General features: G+C 49.5%; 1 protein-coding gene across 1 annotated transcript; it reads right to left on the bottom strand.

Moving 5' to 3' along the window:
- Positions 1-290: 290 nt before the first annotated feature.
- TRIL (TLR4 interactor with leucine rich repeats) lies at positions 291-4,661 on the bottom strand. The gene is made up of 2 exons (XM_082193392.1): positions 1,488-4,661; positions 291-1,454 (listed from the first exon to the last, which is right to left on the bottom strand). Exon 1 carries the CDS (start codon positions 4,535-4,537, stop codon positions 2,249-2,251), a length of 2,289 nt encoding a protein of 762 aa, XP_082049518.1. The 5' UTR covers positions 4,538-4,661; the 3' UTR covers positions 291-1,454; positions 1,488-2,248.
- Between the last annotated feature and the right edge of the window lie 19,332 nt (positions 4,662-23,993).

Below are 23,993 nucleotides of genomic sequence, written 5' to 3'. Positions count from 1 at the left end.
TGAGAGTCACATTAGGGAGGGAAATGCTGAAGAGCAATGCATTTATGACCCATTGAACTGCCTGAATTTCTTTCTTTTTTCCCTTAAAAATGAAAGTTGAAAACTGGTATAGTACAGTTTCAGATGTCTGAACTATGTCAAGTGTTATTTTTCAGAGGTCAAACATTCATTCACCCATGTTACCTGTTTACCAATCAGATTCCTTCAGATCCACTCTTCATTACAAATCTCAGCATTTCACTCCCTAGCAATAGTTGCAACAGCTTGTACAAGAAAAACATGCTAAGCTGTAGAAGTACCAAAAAGTATTTATTCAAGACCATTGTAAAAATAACCCGTTCTAAACAAATCATAACAAACTCGGGTTAGTTTTCCCCTAGTGGTATCGGCAATTTAGCCTTGCAAAACCAACATGTTTGCATACTTTATATATAAACACACATTAAATCAGCTCACGTTGATTTGAGCTAATTAAAAAAAGGCTCTGGCCAGTTTTTTTTTTTAAAAAAAAAGCACTGTTCTAGTTTCTTCTAATTACTTGCATGTTAAGGTTTTTTTCCAAGGCACCTCTTGTGGGGGGAAAGGGTCTGAGTCAAAGACTAGGGCTCAAAAAGTTGACTAGAGTTAAAAGTTTAGGGTTCAAGTTTGGACACCTATGAACAACAGTCCCCATGTCATAGCAGTAATCTGCCTTCACATTACTCAAAAGAGAAGCAAGCCTGGCTCGTTTTCAATAAAGGCTGGTGCAAAGATCAAGGAAGTCAGTGTCTGAAACGTCATTGATTCAAACGGTCTGCAAATCAGGCACTGTATGGACTTAGGGATGGGTTAGACATTTCCCTGGCAACAAGTGCATGGCAGTGCCAGCATATACCCAGCGGTGGCAGAAGCACCATGCATAGGCTCTGTACATTTAGGTGGTATAAACGGAGCTGGTGCAACTCCTCCGTAAGGGAAGGTTACAAATGCTTCAACCTTTTCAGTTTGGAGAAAAGTTGAGGTGGGATATGGCAGAGGTAAATAAAAAGTATCCACCACATAGAGAAAGCAGGTAGGAAGCTTTCCTCCTTGTCATTAACGTGAGAACATGGGATCATTCAACAAAGCTGAAGGGTGTGAAATGAGGACAGACAAAAGCAAGCTCTTCTTCGAGCAGCGCATAAACTATGGAACTCCCTGCCACAAGATGTACAGATGGCCGCCAGCAAAAACCAGGGATTAAACAAATTCAATGAAAAGTAAGGCTATTGATGGCTATAGAGTTTGGAGAGATAGCATGCCTCTAAATCAAGAGTTTCCCAAACTTGAGTTGCCTTGGACTACAATTCCCATCATCCCTGACCACTGGTCCTGCTAGTGAGGGATGATGGGAGTTGTACTCCAAAAACAGCTGGAGACCCAAGTTTAGGAAACCCCGTTCTAAATACTAATTTGAGCAGGCAAGCAGAAGACGACTGTTGTGTTCATGCCACACTGGCTGGCCACACGCCACACTGGACAAGCATTTGGTTTAACCATTCTAGTGGGTAAGAGGGGATTTAAGCTGTATGTGGAGTTCTCATATGTGAGACAGTTCATATGCGGAAGTAACAGGACCCTAGTCCTATAAAGAGGAGACCTGGGATTTGCATTAAGTGATGTACCTGGCACATAAAATGGTGCAAAAACGGAGCAACGATAAGGCACACAATCCACCTGAGCTCTGAACACTTGTCTAGGGTTACATTCTCCATCTTCTGTTTCATTCCTAGTATCTCTGTTCATTTCTTGGCCAACAGTAATTAGGATTAGCTAAAGAATTATATCCACAGGTTAGGGACGATTACAGAATAGTTATTTAGAAAACAACAACAGACCATCTCAGTGTGGAAACTGATGATTGGACAACCATAAAACCCACATCACCAAGTTGATAGTTGCCCATGAAGAGGAACCAGTGCCCCTTCAGCTACAGTAAAGGATAGTGGTAATTTCAAGAGAACAGTGGTAGAATCCCGCTTTAACTAGGGTTGGTCCCCAAATGAGAAAAGGGGAACCCCTTTGCTGCTACTGTTTTTCCAGCATACCCTATCCTACAACCATCCAACATTCGTCTGATGAGCCGCCATTTTTGCACAGCAGAAGGCCTAAGTACACCCAACCAAAGGCTGCCATTCCCAGCAGACCTTGCCAAATCTCAACGCTGGGCACTTGATTCCGGCATAACAGGGCGGCGACGTAAGCCGCAGCTTTCGTTCCGTCCGCGCCTCTAGTCTGCAAACCTCTGCAGCAGGTGATCCTCTCCACGCCGGGCGCTGCTGTTCCCTCCGGCGCCACTGTCGATGAAGCGCTCGCACGGGAACTCAATGAGGTCGGCTTCGCTCAAGGCACAGACCGCACTTCGGGGCGGGCGGTGGGACTGGAAGCCGGAAAAGTCGGCAGAGACGCCCGTCCCCATGGAGCGCAGGGGCCGGCGGGTCGAATACATCTGCCGGACGTGCACGGGCGACGCTGCCTTCCGCCGCCGGCAGCCCAGCACCTTCTTCCGCACCAGGCGGGAAGCCCAGGCCGCCAGGGCCAGGAAGAGCAACAACGCATTGACCGCCAGCAGCACCAGGGTGAGGAGTTGGTGGTCCAGGTTTGGGGATCTGCCCGCCACGGCGGCGGAAGCGCCCGCACCTTCTTCGGGCAGGGTGACCAGCCCTGCGCAATGGTCCCTCGGCGCCACCGGGCAGACGCGGCCCCCGATCACGCCCTCCACGCAGACCAGGTAAGGGGTGTCGGGGCGCAGCTCCTGCAGGGTGGCCACAGGCTCGCTCCACTCGGGGAGGTAAACAAACCGCTGGAACTTGGTGGCAGCCCCAAAGCGGTCGAAGAGGACCCTGAAGCGCACAGGGCCAAGCAGGCGGGGGCTGCGGTGCGGGCGGACCCCCCAGCGCACCGTCACCGTGCCAGAGCCGACCGCCTCCACCGACAGGTTGTAGAGGAACAGCTTGTTGAAATCGCAGGGGTCGGTGACCAACGGAGGGATGCCGGACGAGGCTGAGTGGTATTTGCCTGCCCGCCTGGGCCAAGCAGCTCCAGGGAGGGAAGGTGGCCTGGTGTTGAGGTGCAAGCCGGGCGTTGAGGTTGTGGGGCCCGTCTCAGCTGCCCAGCTCTCTCTTCCAGACGCCAAGATCTTCTGAGAGCCCAGCAGCTGCATGGTCGAGGCAGAGGGCAAGGAGCCGACCTTCTCCTGCACTAGGCCCGGGCCCGAGCTGCTGTTGCCCCTAGCAAGCGGGGCAGGAGAGGAGGCCATCACGTTGGGGCAAGAGGAGCCATTGAGAGCCGCCGAGAGCTGGGAGTCCTCCAGGTAATCGAGGTATTTCCCAGCCAGGGCCCTCGGCTGCCGGCACTGCACAAACACCGTGAGGAGCCGGCCCTGCGCATGCCAGGACCCCAGCCAGTGCTTCAGGCCTCGCAGGCGGCAGTCGCAGCTCCAGGGATTTCCATCCAGCTCCAAGCGGTAGAGCGCGGGGCTGGAGGCAAAGAGGTCACCGGGCACCGTCGCCAAGGCGTTGTCCTGCAAGCTGAGCTCCCGCAGCTTGTGCAGCTGAGCGAAGGCGCCCGGCGGGAGAGCGGCCAGGGCATTGTGGCTCAGGTCCAGCACCTCCAGGCCGCGCAGCGGCTGCAGCAGCGGCGCGGGCAGCTGGCTCAGAACGTTCCCCTCCAAGCGCAGCTCCTTGAGGGCCCCCAGGCCGGCCAAGGCTTCCGGCGCCAGCCAAGCAAGGCGGTTGCCGCTCAAGGAGAGCTTGGCCAAGTTGGGCAGGTGCTGGAAGAGCCCTTTGCCCAGCTGCTGCAGGCTGTTGCCCGAGAGGAGGAGGGTGCTGAGCAAACGCATCGGCCGGAAGATGTCGGGGTGGCGCAGCAGGCTCTGCTGGTTCCCCGACAGGTCGAGGAAACGCAGCTTCCCCAGGCCGGCAAAGGCGTTGCGGCTCAGCCAGCGGATGCGGTTGGCTTCCAGGTGCAAATAGAGCAGGTTGGGCATCCCCGAGAAGGTGGCGTCCCCCAGCGAGCCCAAGGCGTTGCCGTCCAGCCGCAGCTTGACCAGGCTGCCCAGCCCGGCGAAGGAAGCGGCGCTCAGGGAGCTAATCTCGTTGGCGTTGGCGTAGAGGATGCGCAGCTTGGCCAGGGGGCGCAGGGTGCCGGGCGCCAGGGCCGTCAGGAGGTTGTTCCCCAGGTAGAGCTCCTCCAGGCGCGCCAGGCGCTCGAAGGCCTTCGGGTGGAGCGCGCGGATGCGGTTGTACTGCAAGTCGAGGCGCTGCAGCGCCGCCAGGCGGTGGAAGTCGAAAGCGGAGATGTTGGCGATGAAGTTGCCGCCCAGGCTGTAGGTGAGGATGTCCTGCGGCTCGACGGCTTTGGGCACGGCCCGCAGCCCTCGGTTGGTGCACAGGACGTGCTGCTGCTGCTGGCAGTCGCATGGCTCCGGGCACACGAGCTGCGCGGCGGGAGGCAGCAGAGCCAAGGAGCAGCAGAGGAGGAGGAGCGGCATCAGACGGCGCGGGCGCGGCGGCTCCATCCCGCGAGGGCGGGCGGCGAGCGGCAGCTTCCCCCGATCCCTCGGCGTCTCTCCGGCATCCCACCCTCTCCTCTCTCCCGCTTTCCCTCTCTTGCTGCCGGCCGGGCTCCTCCTCTGGCGTCGGAGGCGCGCCTCTCGAACCCGCTGCCGAGGAGGGGACGGAGAGACCCCCGTCGCCAAGTCAACCGACGGCGCTCGCCAGTTCCCTGCAGCCGCCGCCGCCGCCGCCTCGCAGGGTTAGGCGGGGGAGAGCCGTCGGCGGCGCTGCGTCTCCCGGCGAGCTTCCTGCCGCTGCCGCTGCCGCTGCCTGGGCTGCTCTGTGGACTTGCAGGCGGAGGCGGCCGGGGACAGACAAGCGGAGGAGCGGAAACTCGCACTTCCCACCCTTGGCCCTCGGGGACGCGCGGGAAGAGCGGCTGCAAGGAGGGGAGGAGGAGGAGGAGGAGGGGAGGCTGCTGCAGCCGAAAGGACAGAAGGAGGGAGGCCGTCGGACCAGGGCAGCGCGCCGGAGTCAGTGTGTGCATGCAGAAGGCGAGGGGAAGGGGGGGGTGCCGAGGCGCAGCCAAGCAGCAGCAGCAGCAGGAGCAGGGGGTGCAAAGTGGGGGGGGGGGGACTCGGCAGGAGAAACTTGGCCGTCTGGGCAGGAGGGGAAGCGAGATCGGAGCACGTGGGTTGCAGATAAAGCGCTGGATGGTTTCAATTTGCGCAGCTTGCCAGCCAAGTCCCTCCCACTCGCCCCTTCTCTGCACGGAGCAGCGGCCTGCCAAGAGCAATAGTCACGGTTTACCGCAGATTAGGGCCTATTGACACCGACGGCTGAATCGCCTTGCTGCTGCCCTCCACCCGCCGCAGCACCTCTCTGGCTGGAAGGTAAAACGAAACGGGTCTTCTGTGAAAAGAGGAGAGGGCTTGCTGGGATTTGCAGCCGCCACAGTATATCTGGAGCAAAAGGGATCGCTTTGCTGAGCCAGTAAGATGAGCCCTCCACATGAGGGTGCGCTACAGCTCCCATCAGAGCCAGCTGGCGTGACCAATGGAGAAGGATAAGGGAGATGTAGTCCTAGATCATATGGAAGGCCATAGGCTCCCCCTCCCCTGGGTATAGGATGTCAGATCAGGATGAGGCATCCCCACCTCCAATTTCATCTGCAAGGATCGGCAGATGAGTTTTTCTTCAATACAGGGCGTGAGTTGGCATCCTCCAGTACACCTGAGACCAGCAAGCAAGGCACACACAGCTACTGGAGATGCTCGGGAGCAAAAGCGAGGCAGCTGCCTAGTATCTGCCTCCTGAGGCAGTTGCCTCCTGTCTTCCTAATGTTAGGGCTGGCCCTGGAATCAGCCTAACCCACCTCACAGAGGATCTCTAATTACCCAAACTTAGCTGTAATGTAATGATCTGGATACCAAACAGTGCACCCAAGAGCTTGTGAATCCCATTTCTCCAAACAAAATAAATGGTTTATCCATTGACCACATGACACACTTCCTCTTAGCATGTTTGTCCCTTTCATCCTGAGTTGGAGCATCTTGAAAGCCCATGGATGCAATGCTTGTATAAAGTAAAGATGGTTCAAGGAATTGGAGGGTGACGATGGAGCCCAGAGAGCTCAGCTCAACTGAAGTATTCATCATAGTTCCTGAATCTTGGTTCACATGGGTGTCTTACAAATAGCAGTTCTCTTGGTGTCAGTGCAACAGCCTGTCACTGTAAATTGTTAGATGATGTCTCCTTCTAATAACAAATTTGTGCTAGGCTATATTTTGTAACTAATAAAGCTGAACACTATACGTTTAAAGCGCTCTCAAAGCGCATTCTTTTCCTCAAAGAATTCTGGGTGTTGTAGTTCACCCCTCGCAAAGTTACAACTCGTAGCAACCCGTTAACAAACTACATTGGCCAGGATAGCATTTATGCAGCCATCGCTAGATTTTTCTGGGAAACTGCAGCATGCAAGAGAAGACAGGAGGAAAACGTCCCGAACATCTTGAATATCAATCTGGGAAAGACAGCGCGAAAACAATACCTATCATTCCCATGTATATTACATCGCTGCTGCTAATTTCCCACCTTAATGTCTGGCCAAACGTTTAACAGGAAACCTGCGGTGAAAACAGATAAAAAGGAGAAGGCAAGGGTGCAGGGATTAGAATATACTCTCTTGCCATATGCACAAGGAGTGGAAGAATGAAGTCCGCTAGCATCCCATTATATATGCTTTTATTCCCAGCTGTGATGCATTTGGGACAGGGTGGGCAAGCCTGCATACCACCTGGGCCTTGGCTCAGTCCACCTTCGTCTGCCAGGTGAGTTCCCTGCTAATAGCAATGTGATTCATTGAACTATGACAGATCAGGCGTATGGGGATGGGAAGAGACTTTAATCTTCCATCAAGTGCAGGTGCCCGGGAACATTGCCCCCTCCAGATGTTTCTGAACTACAGGTCCCTTGGCTATGCCTGCTGGAGGTGTTGGGAGTTGTAGCTCACCAACATCTGAAAAGCCAAACATCCCCCCCAAAAAACAACCCTGAGCTTCCAGCCCAGCCAAATGGATTGGTCCTGGACTTGACAACTTCCTTTCTAAAGCTGAAATCTCTGGGGGATTAAATCCCGTTGAAATCAGTGGAGATTTATTTTCTGAATCAGCATATGTGATTGTTTGTGACCTATTTGCCTCAACAGCTCTTCAGTTCATCTCCCTCCCACCCCCATTTCTCTCACATGCACTCATTCCGAGTACCCCGTTTTATCGGTAGTTGGCTCTTTCTCAACTTCACTTCCATTCACTAAAAAACTGTGTTCAGTTACACCAGAACACATTTACTAATCATTTAACAAATGACTGCCGCTCTCACACATATAAGATGTGTACTGTGCTGCTGTTGTGCTGTTCTTGTTATTTTATGAATTTATACCCCACACTTCAGTCTCAAAACATTCCCAGGGTGGCTTACAAAACTAAAACCGGCATTAAAATCATCTGCATAACATCTGTGGCTGTTTTGGGAGAGCTTTGGGGTTTGATGTCCACTCAGATTCTATAAAAAGCTCTAATACAAAAATACAAACATGTCTAACAACTTAATGTGTACAATGTGTCCGGCGTTCAAAGACGAAAACTCGAGTGAAAATCCAGAACACACTTACTGGGGAGTAAGCCCCATTGAGCACAACTGGACTCGCATCTGAGTAAGCATGCAATTAAGCTGCAAAACTTTATTTGCTGTTAAGGAGAGCGATGTTCAGCACCAATGCCTAATTTGAACATTTTGCTGCCAAACATAGACACACATGCACACACCCTTTCCCCAGATTTATGGCTTACTTGTGGAAGCAATCTGTGTGCCATCTGTAATTCATGTTGGTTGAATAGCATTGCAGATAAGGTATTTTCTGATGGGATCATTTGCTTTCGTTTAAGAATGGAATGTCACTCGAGACCTTCAGCTCTTCTTCAGGAAGAAAGTGTGTTTTCCAGACTCACAGCAAATATTCCACACACTCCCTGCTCAAGCAGGGAGATGCAGCCACATGTTTAATAACTATCTGTACCTTTTCCTTTGGGAATACTCAACTACAAAAACTTACTCTGCCAGTTGGAAAGAGCTTTTAAGCAGAAAATGCCTGACTAAAAATGTATAAGGCACGCATTTATAGTTTTTTTGCTTTAAGTCATGACTATTCAGAAGTAGTGGGACACGGGTGGCGCTGTGGGTTAAACCACAGAGCCTAGGGCTTGCCGATCAGAAGGTTGGCGGTTTGAATCCCCGCGATGGGGTGAGCTCCTGTTGTTCGGTCCCTGCTCCTGTCAACCTAGCAGTTCGAAAGCGCGTCAAAGTGCAAGTAGATAAATAGGTACCGCTCCGGCGGGAAGGTAAATGGTGTTTCCGTGCGCTGCTCTGGTTCGCCAGAAGCGGCTTAGTCATGCTGGTCACATGACCCGGAAGCTGTACGCCGGCTCCCTCGGCCAATAAAGCGAGATGAGGGCTGCAATCCCAGAATCGGTCACGACTGGACCTAATGGTCAGGGGTCCCTTTACCTTTACTCAGAAGTAACTCCCATCAAGTCCAATGAGATAAGGGGCTGTAAGTGGCTCTGCTCTACTGCTAATAGCACACATATTGGTATGAAAGGGTCATTCCCTGCTGTATCTAAATCAGAAATGGGGAACCTGTGGCACTTCAGATGTTTCTGGACTCCAACTCTCGCCAGTCCTAATCAGCATGTTCAGTGGTTAGAGATGGTGGGCGTTGTCATTGAGCAATATCTGGAGCGGTCTGCGGCTTCCCATCCCTACACTAAATGTATCCAACCAGTCCAATGGGGTCCAAATTAAAACCACAATATGGCAGCAAATACACTTCCAGATGTGCCTTCCCATCAGTTCCAAGCACTGCAGCTGCCCGTGGATAGGTCAGGGTGATTGGACCAAAGTATGGCCCTTAACTATCCATAGTATTACATTGCTAGATTTTCAAAATAATCTGCAGGAAGGCTAAGGAAACTATTTCTCTCCAGATGCTGGACTGCAATCCTCATAATTTCTGACCATTGGTCATGGTGGCTGGGTCTAATGGGAGTTGATGTCCAACAAAACCAGGAGGAGCACAGATCTCCCCGCCCTGATCTACAGCTTTGAATTTAATTGGGGATGCAATCCGGGGGGGGGGGGGGAAGAGTCTGAACAAAACATCACCAGTTTTAGCTGCACTGGAGTAGTCAGATTGTTGCATGGGAATTTTTAGTTGTGCTGACATTTGATCAAGATAATAACTGAATAATTATTTCAGTCTTCCGAGTCCTGTTCCCCAGTGATCTCTGCCACCCAGGGCATTTGGCTCCTATTTGCTACTTAAACTGAATGATAAGTGTTTGCATATTAACTTTGCTTTTTTACTTTTAACAGTGCAATCCTCTTCTCTGGCCAAACTAGCCAATAACCCAGCTGCTAATGGGCTTTTTATAGTATAAGGCATTTCCTTTCTCTGGGAACCAAACACTGGAGTTGAGATAAATGTATACTCTCTGTAGAGCCTATATACCCATAAATGGCTGCAGTGCAAATCATGTACATGGCTTCAAACTTTTAGGCAGGGCGAATTAGATGCCGTCTATTACTGCAGTGCTGAGGCCCTAATGTATAAAATGCTATTACATGCTTCTTTCCATAAGCATTGCAATTGATTCCAAACAGCCTGAAAGCCCATATAAGGTTGCTTGCATCCATGATAACTGAAATAGAGCATTTAAAAATCATTTTAAATGGGCATCAATCCACTACTCCTGTGTCTTGAAGGCTACAGTATCACCACTCATAAGGTGGTGGTGAGTTACAGGACAATGAATGAGATTTCTAAGCACATTTGGAAATGGGGTGCTGGTGTTTTCAACTTTCTTCACTCCTGAAGACTGCATTGTTTTTATCAGTGCAATACAATAACTTGTCACACAAGCATTTGACGCAACAGTTGATACACTTTGGTGGGAGCTTCAGTCAACCAGCCAAGCATCTCTCTTTCTGTTCCTTCAAATCCTTTCTCGTAAGTCTCTCAGTGGTTCTCAACCTGTGGGTCCCCAGACGTTGTTGGACTACAACTCCCATCATCCCTGAGCTCTGGCCTTGCTAGCTAGGAGTGATGGGAATTGTAGTTCAACAACATCTGGGGACCCACAGGTTGAGAAAGGCTGGCTTAAATACATATTCTATATCAGGCACATCCAATAGGTAGATCATGATCTACTGGTAGATCACTGGACGTCTGTGTTAGAGCACTGGTAGATCACTTGCTCCCCCCAAAGAAGCTCAACAACTTTGTCTCCCCTAAAAAACCTCAACACTATTGCTTTGCAAAAAAACTCAATCCCAAAAAAGAGGGTAGATCACTGCCAGTTTTTAACTCTGTGAGTAGATCGCAGTCTCTTGGGAGTTGGCCACCCCTGGTCTATCTCTACTTAGCTGGGAGGAAGGTGAAACTTACTTCTAAATAAATACGTAAGTGCCATGGAGACAGGGATCTACTATCTATGAAACTCTGTTAGGCACATCAGGAACGTTGAACGGTGCTGTATAAGCCATAAATAGTACAGTGGTAACTCAGTTCTCGAACGTAATCCATTCAGGAAGAGGGTTCGAGTTCCAAAACATTCAAAAACCAAGGCACAAAGGGTTGTCTGCAAATTCAATTGAGAAAATTGAAAAACAAGCAGCGGAAGCCGTTCGACTTCTGAAGCGCGTTTGAAAACGGAAGCATTTACTTCCGGGTTTTCGGCATTTGGGTTCCAAAATGTTTTGTCAGGGAAGACGTCCAAGAACCGAGGTACCACTGTGTTATCAAATGCATGATCTGATAGCTTTGTACATCATCTCAATAGCTTTTACTCCCAGTTCTATTGGACTAAAGATAAAGGTAAAGGGACTCCTGACCATTAGGTCCAGTCGTAACCAACTCTGGGGTTGCGGCACTCATCTCGCTTTATTGGCCGAGGGAGCCGGCGTACAGCTTCCGGGTCATGTGGCCAGCATAACTAAGCCGCTTCTGGCGAACCAGAGCAGCGCACGGAAACGCCGTTTACCTTCCCGCTGGAGCGGTACCTATTTATCTACTTGCACTTGCTTTCGAACTGCTAGGTTGACAGCAGCAGGGACCGAGCAATGGGAGCTCACCCCGTTGCGGGGATTCAAACTGCCGACCTTCTGATCGTCAAGCCCTAGGCTCTGTGGTTTAACCCGCAGCGCCACCCACGTCCCTCTATTGGACTAGGAGTGCCTTTTGTCACCTTTGGCTGGTAACACAGCTACATTCATTCCTGGATTGGGATAGCTCAAACACAGTTGTCCATGCAACTTCACAGCTGGATTACTGCAAGGTGCTCTATGTGGGGCTGCCCCTGGGTTCAGTCCTGCAGGTGCAGAACATGGTGGCCAGATTGCTTGTGAGGAGCAGACTGCCACCAGATAGTACCCTCTCTTGAAGCAAATCTTTCCGTCTTTCTGTTTAGCAGTGAGATACGATAGACACCCATTATCTGGACTTTCTGAAAAGAGAATTTTTGTTTTGACAAGCTGTTCCAGCTGGATAACAAAGGTGTTCATTTTGTTTTAAAACTACTTTAGCTATGGTGGTGATGATTGATTAGCAGTTCCGGATTTCCTCCAGTGTGTTTAGAGTCCTTTACAGAAAGAATGGATCACATTTCTGGACTCTTCGCTTCACTTTCAGGGTTATGTGATGACTGAGTTGTTATAAGAGAAAACTGCTCCTTTTCCCTTATGGGGTACCCAAGAGCCCGTATAGAGTCCTTATGTAGGTTTCTCTATTGGTAGGAGAAAAATAACAGAGGCCAACCAGAGAATATTGAGAAGCAAAGCAGCTAGTAAACCTGATCTTTATTAAGCTGTTGCAACAGGGTGCTCACACCCCCAAGCAGGAGGGAGGAGGAACCCAGAACATTGGTGTGCAAGCTCTTATGAAGACTTTTGAAATTGCCCACTCTGTAGCCCAAGACCACCCCCCTGAAACATCATACATTCATCACAGAAGGAGGTGGTCAACAGCAGAGGAGGCAGTCTACAGCAGAAATCCTGTTTGCCAGGGTACCTGATAATGGTCATTGATTGCATTTTCTGGGCAGTCTGGCCATTCCTTTGAGATGGTGAATACTTAGTTCCTGAATCTCTTACACATTTTGATAGTGTGCTCAGCTTAACAGATACTTGCCAGACTGTATTAGAAAAGGGAGGTGTGAGCCCCGACAGTCCAAAGACAATTAGAAAGCTTTTCCCATTTCCTTCCTCCCTGCAGAGAAATATTTGAGGTCAATTTGGGAGTCAAAATGGCTTCAGGATTGTTCTCCTGTACTACTTCAGGCACATGGTTTATATACTTGTGTATGTGTTTGCCAGGTACATTTATGAACATTTATTTTATATCTTAGACCTTATAATTCTCATAACAGAGTGCTTCCATTGTTCCTAGTCTCCGGCTAGTTTGAGCATTATGCATGCAGAGCCAATGCAACATTGTGGTTGTAAAGATCGTATGGGATGTACATTACTGATGCATGCCGCAGAAAGTATGCGTTCGTGGATTTAAATACAAAGCATGTTATTGTTACATTGGTAACGATACGACACACAAACAAAGCAATGGAAACGGCTGTGGAATCTGCTAATGCAATACAGGAGACTTGACTCTGACTGAAAGATCATTCAGGGCCAAGAGGTCTGAACAATATAATTTATTCCCCCAACATCCATATGCAGCCATGTAGTTAGATCATCATTTCTGAAGCAAATTCTAGTGTTTGGCATATGGGGAAGGAGTGAGTCAGTCCTGGCCCTGGGGCAGCCACCATTAGAAAGACACCACACATCACTGCCATGTGTCAGTAATGCTTCATAACAATTGCTGTTCATGGTTTAGATGTATAAACTCAGCCTTGCTCAACCTAACTGCTTCCAAGTCCTTATTCTCTTTCCCCCTGCTCCAGGCCTCATAACCTAATTCCAGCACCTCTTCATGCAGTTTGCCATCCTTACCATGACTTTAAAAAATATAGTTTGGTGTATTTCTTCTGGTAGGACTGGATTTGACCTAACTTGTCTTGGATTGCATACTTTTTCACTTGCACTAGGGTCTTTGACTTGGTTTCTATCAGGGGATGATTAGCTGCTTGTGCTTAAAATGGTGCCCCTTCAGAGTTTGTGCGGCCCCACAAACCTCTGTGTGTGACAGAGCTCCTCAGACATGTCTGCTCTAGTCACTGTTAGAGTCCGACAGTGGCTGTTTGCGGAAACGCCTCCAACAAAGAAGTTCCTTAACGGAAACACGTCTCCTGGACTCACGACGTGACAGCTTCCGACGAAGCATGGGTCTCCCTGCAATTGCTTCTGACACCTCCCCACTATTTTCACTGGACGTGTCTCTCACCCCTTTCTCCCCCCTGCTTCCTGCCTGCGTTGCTGCATCTCTCTCAGTATCCCTGAGATCCTCCTCCCGAGACCCCGCGCTCCCCCTGCTGGTCCCTGCTTTGGCTGTTGAGTCTCTCCCAGTCTCTGGGAGCCCTATCACCTCCTTTCCCTCTGATGTCAGTTCCCTGACATCCACCTCCCCTCCAGGGCCCCCTTCCCCCCCGCCCCCTCCCTCTCCTCTGGGCGGTGAGGAGCTGAAACCCCGAAACGAATCCTCTTCATCTTCCGACGTCTCGAACATCTCCCTCCATCGGTCTTTGTTCCGACTCGCTGAATCCTCCTCCACCTCGGAATCAGAGAACCCCTCCAACTCCTCTTCTTCGTCTGTGGTGGCGAAGTATTCCCTCCGGAACCTCGCCACTGGCTGGGGTTTTCGAGGGAATCTCTGATGAAAAGTTTCAATTAGAACCTCGTCATCTACATCCTCTGCCCTGACCCAGGTGTTTTCCGACTCCGGTTCCCCTTCCCACATTACCAAATACTCTACTTGCTCTCCTTTCCACCTGGAATCTAGGATCTCCGCTGCATGGTAGCTGTGTTCTTTTTCCTCCATCGCTGGTCCCCTATTGACCCTCCCCTCTCTGTCCCCTATATACGGTGACAGCAACGATCTGTGGAACACTGGGTGCAACTTCATGTGGTTCAGTAACCGGAGTCTGAAAGCCACTGGGTTGACCTGTTGCGTGACTTCAAATGGGCCCAGTCTTTTGGGTCTTAACTTCTTACAACCTCCTTTAAATGGTAACCCTTGGGTGGACAGCCACACCTGGTCTCCCACCCTAATGCTTTCCCCTTCCCTTCTGGTTTTGTCTGCCTGCCTCTTATATTCCTCCTTCGCCCGGTTTAAATTAAGTTGGAGTTGGCGATGGATCGCTTCCATTTCTTCAACGAACTGTTCTGCTGCTGGAACGCTCCAGTTCTCCCCCTCCCCCCCTGGGAAGGCTCGGGGATGACACCCGTGATTGGCCAAAAAAGGGCTCATCCCCGTGGACACGTTCTCTGCATTGTTGTAAGCAAATTCTGCCAACGCCAGCTTCTCCACCCAATCATTCTCTCTGTCATTAACATAACACCTCAAATATTGCTGGAGGACACCATTAGCTCTTTCCGCCTGCCCGTTGGTTTCTGGATGACGGGCAGTAGAGAAATTAACCTCTACATGCAGTAAGCTCATGAGCTTCCTCCAGAACCTGGAAGTAAATTGTTTCCCTCGGTCCGAAACCACCCTCAAGGGGGCGCCATGCAACCTAAACACATTTTCCACAAACAATTTGGCGGTTTCTTCTGCTGTGACCGCGTGTGAGCAGGCTATAAAGTGGGCCATCTTGGTTAACAGATCTACCACCACCATAATGGCTGTTTTCCCTTTGGACCTGGGCAGATCAGTCATAAAATCTATTGCCACTGCCTCCCACGGTCTTTCCGGCGTGGGTAGTGGTTCTAATAAACCTGCCGGTGCCCGCCTCTCCCCCTTGGCTCGTTGGCATCGGTCACACCCTCTCACATATTCACGCACATCTTCCCTGACCTTGGGCCACCAGAATTCCCTGGTAACCAGCCACATGGTTTTGTGTTGCCCAAAATGCCCTGCTGTGGGGTTATCGTGCAGTTGCTTGAGTACCTTTTCCCTCAATTCCCCTTCAGGTATGTATAACGCTCCCTTGTAGTACAACGCCCCATTTCTCTCCTCAAAACCCCCGGGTTTGTCTCCCTCCCTCCTAAGACTCCTGAGTTTGTCCTGGGCGTATTCATCCTGCCCCGTTCCTTCTACCAGTTCCCTTTGCCCCACCAATGCCGCCCCACACACCCAGCGGTCCTCGGGAATGACATGGGTCTCTTCGGGTACACCCTCTCCCTCCAAATATTCAGGTTTGCGTGAGAGAGCGTCCGCCCTAACGTTCTCCGGGCCTGGTACGTAACAAATCTCAAAGTTAAATTTGGAGAACTCCTGGGCCCATCTCAACTGCCGTTGGTTGAGCACTCGCGCAGTTCTCCAATACTCTAGATTCTTATGGTCCGTGCACACTTGCACCTTCTGTTGTGCACCAATTAGTAGGTGCCTCCATCTCCGGAAGGCCTCATAAATTGCAAGAAGTTCCCGGTCGTACACCGTGTAGTTCCTCTCAGACTTGTTCAGCTTCCGCGAAAAGAAGGCACACGGTCGCCACTCAGACCCCTCCTTCCCCGGCTGCAGAAGAAGCACCGCCCCTATAGCTCTGTCCGACGCGTCTGTTTCGACCCTCAGCTTTTTTTGTAAATCCACATGTAGAAGTTGTTCGTCAGAGGCGAAGGCCCTTTTCAGTTCCTCAAACGCTCGCTCCGCCTCCCCCGTCCAAACAAACTTCTTTTTGCTGCTGAGACAGTCCGTGATGGGCGCCGTCAGGTGGGCGAAGTTGCGGATGAACTTACGATAAAAGTTTCCAAACCCTAGGAACCTCTGCACATCCTTCTTGGTCTTGGGTGTTTTCCATTCCAGCACCGCTTGAACTTTGCCGGGGTCCATGGCCAACCCCTTATCTGACAAGCGGTACCCCAGGAATTCCACCTCCTTGGTATGAAACTGACACTTCTCCAGTTTCACCCACAGTCTGTTGGCTTGCAGCCTGCTCAACACTTCTCTGACGTCTCTCACATGTTGCTCCTCATTCTCCGAATACACCAACACGTCATCTAAGAAGGCCACGCAATTCTTGTAGAGCAAAGGCCCCAGTACGTGGTTCATGAAAGCTTGAAAACACGCGGAGCCTGTTTGTAATCCAAAAGGCATAACTAAGTATTCAAATGCCCCCAAAGGGGTGAACATGGTGGTCTTCCATTCATCCCCTTTCCTTATACGTATCAGGTTGTACGCCCCCCTTAGGTCCAGCTTTGTAAAAATCTTTCCCTTCCGCACCCTGGTCAAAATATCATCAATCCTGGGCATAGGAAAAGCCGCCGGCTCTGTCACTGCATTTAGGGCCCGAAAGTCACATACCAGTCTCGGCTTGTCCGTGTTTTTTTTATCCACAAAAAACACTGGGCTACCCCCCGCTGCCTTGGACTCTCTGATGAAGCCCCTCTTCAGGTTCTTGTCAATGAACGCTCGCAACTCCTGCATTTCCCTGTCTGACATGGCATACAACTTGCCTACAGGAAGCTGTGCTCCAGGGAGTAAATTGATCTGGCAATCAAAGGGTCTATGCGGAGGTAGTTGGTCAGCTTCCTTCTCGCTGAACACGTCGCTGAGATCAGCATACTGTGGTGGCACCTTCCCCTTCTCCACTACTTCAGTCCCTGCCAGGGTGGCTTGGGCCCCTGCTGACCCCTTTTCCCCCCTGCAGTGTTCTAAGCAATGTGCGGAACCGAAGGAAACCACTCTTTGATGCCAGCCCACCAGCGGATCATGTAGGGCTAGCCAGCTCATTCCCAAAATAATGGGAGCACCTCCCAAGGTGGCCACATTAAACGCTATCAGTTCTGTGTGCCTTGCCACCCTCATTATCATTGGGATGGTCTGCAAGCTGACTCCTCCTCCCAACAGTTCCCTGCCATCGATCGTGGTCACCTGCAGGGGGTTGCTTAAAGGGATAGTCTGTATCTGGTGTTCAGCAGCAAACTCCTTGCTCATAAAATTGCAGGAGCTGCCTGAGTCCAACAGTGCCTTTATTTTTAGGGGGTGTCCATTTTGCAGCTCTAGCGACACTTCAATCACTAGGGCCGGTCGAGGAGCTTCTGGCACTGGCACTTGGGGAAGGGGCACTTTCACTGCTCTTTGGCCTGGCTGCAGTGCCCTGCTGGCAACCAGGCGTTGGCTTTTACCTGCTCCGTTTCTCCCTGCTCTTCCCCCTCAACAGCCCCCACCATTCCTTGCCATTCCTTCCTCTGGGGGCAGACTCTGGCAAAGTGGCCTGGCTGTTGGCAGAGATAGCATTTCCGGGCTCCCTTTCCCTCCTTCTTCGCCCCCTCACTGGGCTTTGAAACTGCGCGCGCGCGGGCTGTTCCGATTTCCATCGGCTCTGCCGGCGGGAAAGCTGGCTCAGGAATGTCTGGAATGCGTAACTCCTTCCAACGTTCCCCTCTCCCTTCCCGCCTCTCCAAGGCTCTTGCCTCCTGGCGCGCTCCAATGGTCAGCGCAGATTTGGTCAGCTGATCCATAGACACCGCCCTGGGGCTCCTGGCCAGCTCGTCTTTCACAGCTGAAGAAGGACCTTCTTCAAATAGCATCTGAATGGGTGCTGCCGATAAATCCCACCCCAATCTGTGAATCAGCATGGTAAATTCAGTCCAGTACTCCCGGACAGATCTGCTTCCCTGCTTGCAAGCCATTAACTGTCTGCGCACCAACCCTTCCTCAATGTCACTGGAAAACATGATATCCATTGCACGAAAAAATTTCATAGTGTCCTTTAGGATATCGTTGTGCGTTGCCATCAGGGGTCGAACCCAGTCCCGCGCGCCCTTCTCAAGATGCCCAATTACAAAAGCAACTCGAGACTCCTCATCAGGGAACTCATCAAACTGGACATTCAGGGCATATTGCATTTCAGTCCTAAAGGCATGGTAATCCTTGGGGTCCCCCCCAAACTTCTGCACCAATCCTGGTACCTTTCTGGGGAACTGAGTGGTTCTCCCCTTCTTGTCTGCATCTTGAGCCCTCCTCTCCTCGAGCCTCGCCGTCTGCAGCGCCAGTTGGACCTCCAATGCTCGGCATCTTTCTTCCAAGCTTGGATCAGCTCCTCCGGCTCCGGCTGGGTCGCTCATGATGCTTTCTCCTGCACAGGCAGCGTACAGAGACTGTCGGACTGCTATCAGGGGATGATTAGCTGCTTGTGCTTAAAATGGTGCCCCTTCAGAGTTTGTGCGGCCCCACAAACCTCTGTGTGTGACAGAGCTCCTCAGACATGTCTGCTCTAGTCACTGTTAGAGTCCGACAGTGGCTGTTTGCGGAAACGCCTCCAACAAAGAAGTTCCTTAACGGAAACACGTCTCCTGGACTCACGACGTGACAGCTTCCGACGAAGCATGGGTCTCCCTGCAATTGCTTCTGACACCTCCCCACTATTTTCACTGGACGTGTCTCTCACCCCTTTCTCCCCCCTGCTTCCTGCCTGCGTTGCTGCATCTCTCTCAGTATCCCTGAGATCCTCCTCCCGAGACCCCGCGCTCCCCCTGCTGGTCCCTGCTTTGGCTGTTGAGTCTCTCCCAGTCTCTGGGAGCCCTATCACCTCCTTTCCCTCTGATGTCAGTTCCCTGACAGTTTCTTTTCGTTTTTTAAATCCTCTCTGCCCTCACAATCCCTGCCTCAGCTATGGCTTACTTTAGGATTTTTGTGTTACAAATGGGTTAGCATGTATGGTCTGGGCTTGAATGAACAATGCTTAAACTCATTCATTCATTCATTTAAAAACCTATATAAATTAAGAAGAACAGTTTCATGTAATTTTGATCTGTCAAAATAATATTCAGTGTGACTGTCTCTATATAATTCCATAAGATCTGGAACAATGATTTCAGGAACCTCTAGTGACCCTGTGCTATTATCTCTGTGAATCCTTTCAAAACACTTTAAAGGCTGAGGTAAAAAGTCAAAGATTTTATCACAAAGATCACAATTGCTCGTGAATATTGATTTCACAGAGCTGGCAATGTACAGGTAGAATATTAAAACACTCTGCAATAAGGGTTTCTTCGCTTGCATTCTGATGCAGGCCATCATCTTGTTTATAAGGGGCCCTATGCTTTTGGCGTTTTATTAAAACATGACAACACTATTATTGTTTTGCCAAAGTATTAGGCTGCATTGCCGTTGTTCAGCCCAGTCCTGAGGGATGTGGGAACTTCATCTTACATTCCCTGCTCATTCCAACTTACCTCATCCTTGCAAACAAACTAGCATGGCAACTCCATGTGCATTACCATGAGCTCCTTGGGGACAGGGTGGGATTCAACTGTGACAAATAAATACGCAATAAATGCTTGAAGAGAAGAGTTGTACACTTATGGCAGCTCATTGCCGAGTGTCCCTGAATGGCCTCAGGGCAGGTCTGGCCCACCCATGAGGCAAGGTGAGGTGACCGTCTCAGGTGGCAAGGTCCGACCGGGCGACCAATATCACTCTTTCTTCCTCCCCCTTGTTCCCGATGTAGATCTTCCCTCACCCCTTCTTCTCTGGTGTGTGTGTCATCATATTGGGCTCTGCCTCAGGTGCCCAAATGTCTTGGGCCGGTCCTGCCACAAAGCCATATGCTGCTTTTAAAAACAGTTGAGGTTCCTACTTTTCCTCTAAATCTTTTCTGGCCCCTATGGAATTACCTTTGGAATTTTGTTTGGTGTGAGAGGGAGATTCACGGAGAAGTCATTGCACCTCACATAAAGAACGTATTATCTGATCTCCACCCTACATTAGAGCAACAAAGGCCCTTAATTACTGCCACGATCTTGCTGTGTTGTTTAGGGAGTCAGGCCAGGCTGGTAGATGCTATGAGACACTGACTTGCACTTCTGGGCAAGTCTAAGTTGTCTGATGTGCTTATGAGGAGAGAACATATATCAGTGGTAGAGCACATACTTTGTATGTACAAGCCTCCTCCCTGTAGACTATCCATAGAGATGGCAAAACTCTAGAGAGCTATCACCTGTCAATATAGCCCAGAGATGCCTCCATATTTTGCTGGACTTCAACTCCCTTCAGCCCCTGACAGCATTATAATTATAATTATTAGTTATTAAATTTCTATGGTGCCTTTCATCCTGGAATCAAAGGGTGGTTTAACAATATAAAAGCAAAGCAAAGCAAAACCGTAACATAGTAACAGACAAAAACAACAGCATGGGTCCAGGATGATGGGAACAGTTGTCCAGCAAATCTAGAGAGCACCGCATTGGGTACCCATGGTGGAACATAGATGGAACATTGGTTTGACTTGGGAAAATGCAGGTTCTTGTGTTTCCTGTGATTCTACCAGCATAGCCTTTCTTGAACACCTAGCCTGCTAATGTTCAGTGAAATATTGCAGACCATGACTTCATTGTGCTCATGTTGTTCTTTTATAGATTCACACACACACCCTCACCAACTTCTCAAGCAAAGCTCCTACAGATTAGGGTCCTCCCTTTGCTTAAATGGGGATGTTCTAGAAAGTGGTGGGTATATTTATATGTTCCTTTGCCGGCAAGAGTTCTCTGGACTGAAACATTAGACTTTGGGTTTTTGTTTTGTTTTAATGTTGTAATTAACCTTGAGGTTTCAGGGAGACTGGAATTAAAATAGAAAATAATAATAAGGATATTTCATCGCCTTTGGCAATAATTAGTCTTCCCTAGGTATTCCTGTAACTCTAAAAGTGAAGTTCGTTCTACACTTCTGCCTCCAGTTTTCAGCAACTGAAGTGTTCTTTCGCTAAGAATACTTAACTTTTTTGTTGGCACACAGCAATACTGGAGATTTGCCCAGAGAGTAAGTAACACAATCTTTTCATCCCTTGGGATGGTTACCAGACACCTGATACTTTGACTACTATTATATGTAGATTGTTCGCCCTTTTGTGGGGTTGTTCGCACAACATCTTCAGTACAGGTTTATTGTTCAGGTTTGCCCAAATTTATGTTGTCTCGTCCTTTTTCTCATAGCCTTGTTGCCCTCCCCTCAGCGTTATTCCACACTGTACTTTTCATTGTTGAGCGACTTGCTTGCTTTTCAGGTTGTCATGTCAACGCCAAAGCCTCAAATCACAGCTTGAGGGGATTTCTTCAGAAATAACGCTTCGCAGTTACCAAGCCGCCTGGACATAAAACACAAGCATTGCAAAAGAACAGAACACAGTGGCCCAGATAATTTAGCTCCCACTTACCCGCTTCTCGTTCCAGAAAGGCTCCTTGACATTCCATGTACAACGCCAAGGGAAGAGCGAGCCAAGTGAAAACTTTAATGGTTAAATTTTTGTGGGCTGCCAAATTTATCAGTTCTCTGGGGGATTACTGCTCTCTCCCAGCTCACTGCTCCTATAGAAAGAACAGACTGGCTGGGCTGACTACTCAGGAGATTAGTAAAGGAGTGCAAGAAATTTCACAGCAGTAAATCTAGCAGTTTTTTAAAAAAAAAATCCATGTTGACTTGGGCAGGGGATCCAATGGTCTCCATTGCTGACTTCAGATTCTCCCCATACCAGTGGAACAATGGCTTGGGATGGGCAAGAAAGCCAGGTATGATTCTGAAGGAAACTTACTCTGGCTTCAAAAAATATAGTTGCTTCACACCAATGCTTAGCATCTTAAGAACATTTTGAGGTCTCACTTGGGCAGGAAATCGAGCACAGTGGTTTTGCGCTGGTGACACCATCTCTATGAGCCAGTGTGGTGTCGTGGTTAAGAGCAGTGGACTCGTAATCTGGGGAACCGGGTTCGCGTCTCCGCTCTTCCACATGCAGCTGCTGGGTGACCTTGGGCTAGTCACACTTCTCTGAAGTCTCTCAGCCCCACTCACCTCACAGAGTGTTTGTTGTGGGGGAGGAAGGGAAAGGAGAATGTTAGCCGCTATGAGACTCCTTTGGGTAGTGATAAAGTGGGGTATCAAATCCAAACTCTTCTTTTTCTTCTGTCTGGGAGCTTTGCATCAGTGCTTTTTGTGTTACCTTTTCAGTACCTACACTATAGTGTAGCAAAGGAAAGAAATTGTCCTTTCCAAAATGACATTCTCTCTCTCTCTCATTCTCTCCCTCCTACAGTATTTTATAGTTTCATTTGCCTGAGTAAATTTCACAAGCTGTGCTTGTAGAGGTGTTTACCTACCAATGGTATAGGCATCCCATTGCCCATCTTGGATAACCACGGACAATCAATGAGGCTCTGGAGGTAGTGAATGTCTTCATGAGAGATGGGGGGTTGTGGTTGCCTTGACAGGGGCAGCAGTGAGACTGGATAGCTCAGTTGGTTAGAGTGTGGTGCTGATAACGCCAAGGTTGCAGGTTTGATCCCCTTATGGGACAGCCACATTTTCTTGCTTTGCAGGGGTTCTATGCTTCTTAAAAACCCTTCTCTGGACCCAGATGACTTTTCCAGCTAACTGCCTTTTGTGACTTGTTAATATACCCTTCATGGGCAGGGTGCTGAAGTGGGTAGTAGTTGCGAATTCCAGACATCCTGGAGGAAATATATCATCTCTGGAGGAAATATATAATCTCTAGACCCATTTCAATCTGGCTTCTAGCTTATGGTTACCAGATTTTTTTCAATGAATCTGGGGACACACTTTTTTTACTTTTTTTTTTGGAAGCCGAGTAGCAACAGGGAGTCAGTAGTGGGGATGGTGAGGCAAAAGACCCTGGGCCCAAGCACACATGCATATTGTATAAAGGTGCAAAGCCCTTCTTTCGCACCCTGTGAAACATAAATGCAGGAATTTTTTTAAAAAAACTGGGCAACGGCATGTCACCCGCCCGTGACGCCCGATCTCCTTCCCCCTTCCCCCTTTGTTTTGACAGATCAGGGGAGGCTCAGGAGTCACAAGCGGGTGGACATTGCCCAGGAGGGGCCAGCCTGGTAGTGCAGTTGCCTCTGGCTTGCTTCAGAAGCTGCTCGCTGCCGTGGCACAGGAAAAATGGCGGGCGCCACAACAGTGAGCAGCAAGCAGCTCCTGAATCCAGCCAGAGCCAACTGCGCTAACAGGCTGGCTCCGGGCTGCTGAGGCTGCCGCTGCCACATTTCCCGGGGACTGATTTGCAAATCTGGGGATATTCCGGGGACGGAATTTGTCCGGGGACAGATCTGCAAATCTGGGGACTGTCCCCGGGAACTGTAGATGTCTGGTAACCCTATTCTAGCTGTTTTAGGACCAAAATTGCTTTGGTCACCAGGGAGAATGAGCTTTGCTGGAGGAGAAACTAGTGATGTGCAACCCTATTGGTTTTCCAGGACATCTTTGTGGCTTTTAACCTATCAACCAAGGAGATACTTCTGGGTCTCCCTTTCTAGGTTGCAGTGTCTGCCGGTTTGTTTCTTAATGCTGTTGTTTTAGGAGCTCAGAAGGTCTGGAACTCTCCATCCTTTCCTCTCTCATCAAACTGCAGCTAAATCTAAAAATAAATGGCAAACAGGAAGAAAGCATGGAAACAAGGATATATGAGTATTTTACACCATTAAAAAGTACACAAATAGAGGGCAGGACAAGACACTGTATAAACTGATGTGCTAAGTCATCCATCAATTCTCTTTTTGTGGGGAGATAAAATAATGCCAAATAGTGAAAATTCTGACATGTAGAATAAGATAAGGTTCCCTCTTTTAAAAGCAAAATCTGTTGAGAGGCTTCAGAAGACATAGACAAAGGTCCAGATTAGAAAATTTACTTTCATTCTTTTAATGTTTCATGCTAGTTATTCAGGATGTGCACATATCATCTTTCCCAAATCCTCAAGTGGAAGTTCTAAAAAAGAGAGTGAGAGAGTACAGGAAATTAAAGAAGTGAACTTTGACATTCTATCCCCAAGACACAACCAAGAGCTTTTG

This window comes from Podarcis vaucheri (assembly GCF_965113315.1).
Source record: "Podarcis vaucheri genome assembly, chromosome: 12".
Lineage (NCBI taxonomy): Eukaryota > Metazoa > Chordata > Lepidosauria > Squamata > Lacertidae > Podarcis > Podarcis vaucheri.
This window is presented reverse-complemented; position numbering and strand designations above follow the sequence as displayed.

What these genes read in the sequence shown, in the direction of transcription:
- TRIL (XM_082193392.1), bottom strand. Translation starts at nt 4,537, where the DNA reads ATGGAGCCGCCGCGCCCGCGCCGTCTGATGCCGCTCCTCCTCCTCTGC.